At 66.3% G+C, this 932-nt stretch overlaps 1 protein-coding gene across 2 annotated transcripts in view; it reads left to right on the top strand.

Annotated features, from left to right (window-relative positions):
• Nucleotides 1–314: 314 nt before the first annotated feature.
• Nucleotides 315–932, top strand: part of LCORL (ligand dependent nuclear receptor corepressor-like) — a 152984-nt gene continuing 152366 nt past the window's right edge. The window contains exon 1 of one of the 2 annotated variants that reach the window (XM_008588288.1): nt 315–415. In XM_008588288.1, the coding sequence (XP_008586510.1) occupies nt 403–415 (13 nt within the window). In that variant the 5' untranslated portion in view covers nt 315–402. The remainder of the gene's footprint in view (nt 416–932) is intronic. The other variant, XM_008588281.1, reaches the window with a different exon arrangement.

The raw sequence follows: 932 nt of genomic DNA, 5'->3' as shown, positions 1-932 counted from the left end.
CTCAGGAGTCCTCCTCTGTGTCGGCCCCAAAGCCTCGAACCTGCTGCCGCTTGTTTGTCGATGTAGGATCGTTATTGAAAGAATTATTCGCCTTTTGTTGCTCTTGGAAATGCAAACAATACTCTGGTATCATAGCGCAGGGCTCACAGGATCGCGCTGTCTCCTGGCACGGCCATTCAGACCCGTCGCCATCTTTCCTTGGAAACTGTCTGATTAGTTTCAAACAGGAAATTTACCAATAAAGTTTGTTGGGGCGCCTGGGTCTGGAGGACCCTGATGTTCGGGTGAGGAGGAGCCGCCGCTGCTGCCGCCGCCGCTGCTGCTGCTCAGTGCCGGAGCCCTCGGTGCGCGGCGGAGAGGAGAGGATTCCGGCGGGAACTCGACTCTTGGCGCCACCGCCTCATGCACTGTGTAGGTAAGAGAGACACGGGCCGGGGCTCCCGGCTCGGCGCGGCCACGGCTGCCGCAGCCCGAGGAGTTTGTGGCTGAGGGGTTTAGTTGAATCTCCCGTTCGGGTCAGTTCAGTGGGGGAGCGCGATGGGAGCGGCGGCGGCTCCGGCGCTCGCCTTTTGTCTTGGGGCTCCTCGCCCGGCGCGGTCCGCGCCCCTTCGCCTCCTCAGCTCTTGGGCTCCCCAGGAACTGTTAGTTCGGACCCTGTCGCGCAGCCACCGGGGAAGCCGCTCGCTCGCGCCTTCCCCTAAACTCCTCTCGCTGCCCGCGATCTCCGCTGTCAGGAGGGAGGAAGCGGCCCGGCGGGTCGGAGGGGAGCCGGCGGTCAGGGCGGCGGGAGGAAGGCGGGCCGGTCCGCGCCCCCGCCGAGCGCACACACACCCCCTTCTTGTTGCCGGAGGCCGGGCCGGTGGACGCGGCCGAGTTCCCGGGGACCCGGGCCAGGGAGACCCCCGGGCTCTCGCGGGTAGGGGGCCCGCGGG

The sequence above is a fragment of the Galeopterus variegatus genome, unplaced genomic scaffold, assembly GCF_000696425.1.
Source record: "Galeopterus variegatus unplaced genomic scaffold, G_variegatus-3.0.2 Scaffold123, whole genome shotgun sequence".
Lineage (NCBI taxonomy): Eukaryota > Metazoa > Chordata > Mammalia > Dermoptera > Cynocephalidae > Galeopterus > Galeopterus variegatus.
This window is presented reverse-complemented; position numbering and strand designations above follow the sequence as displayed.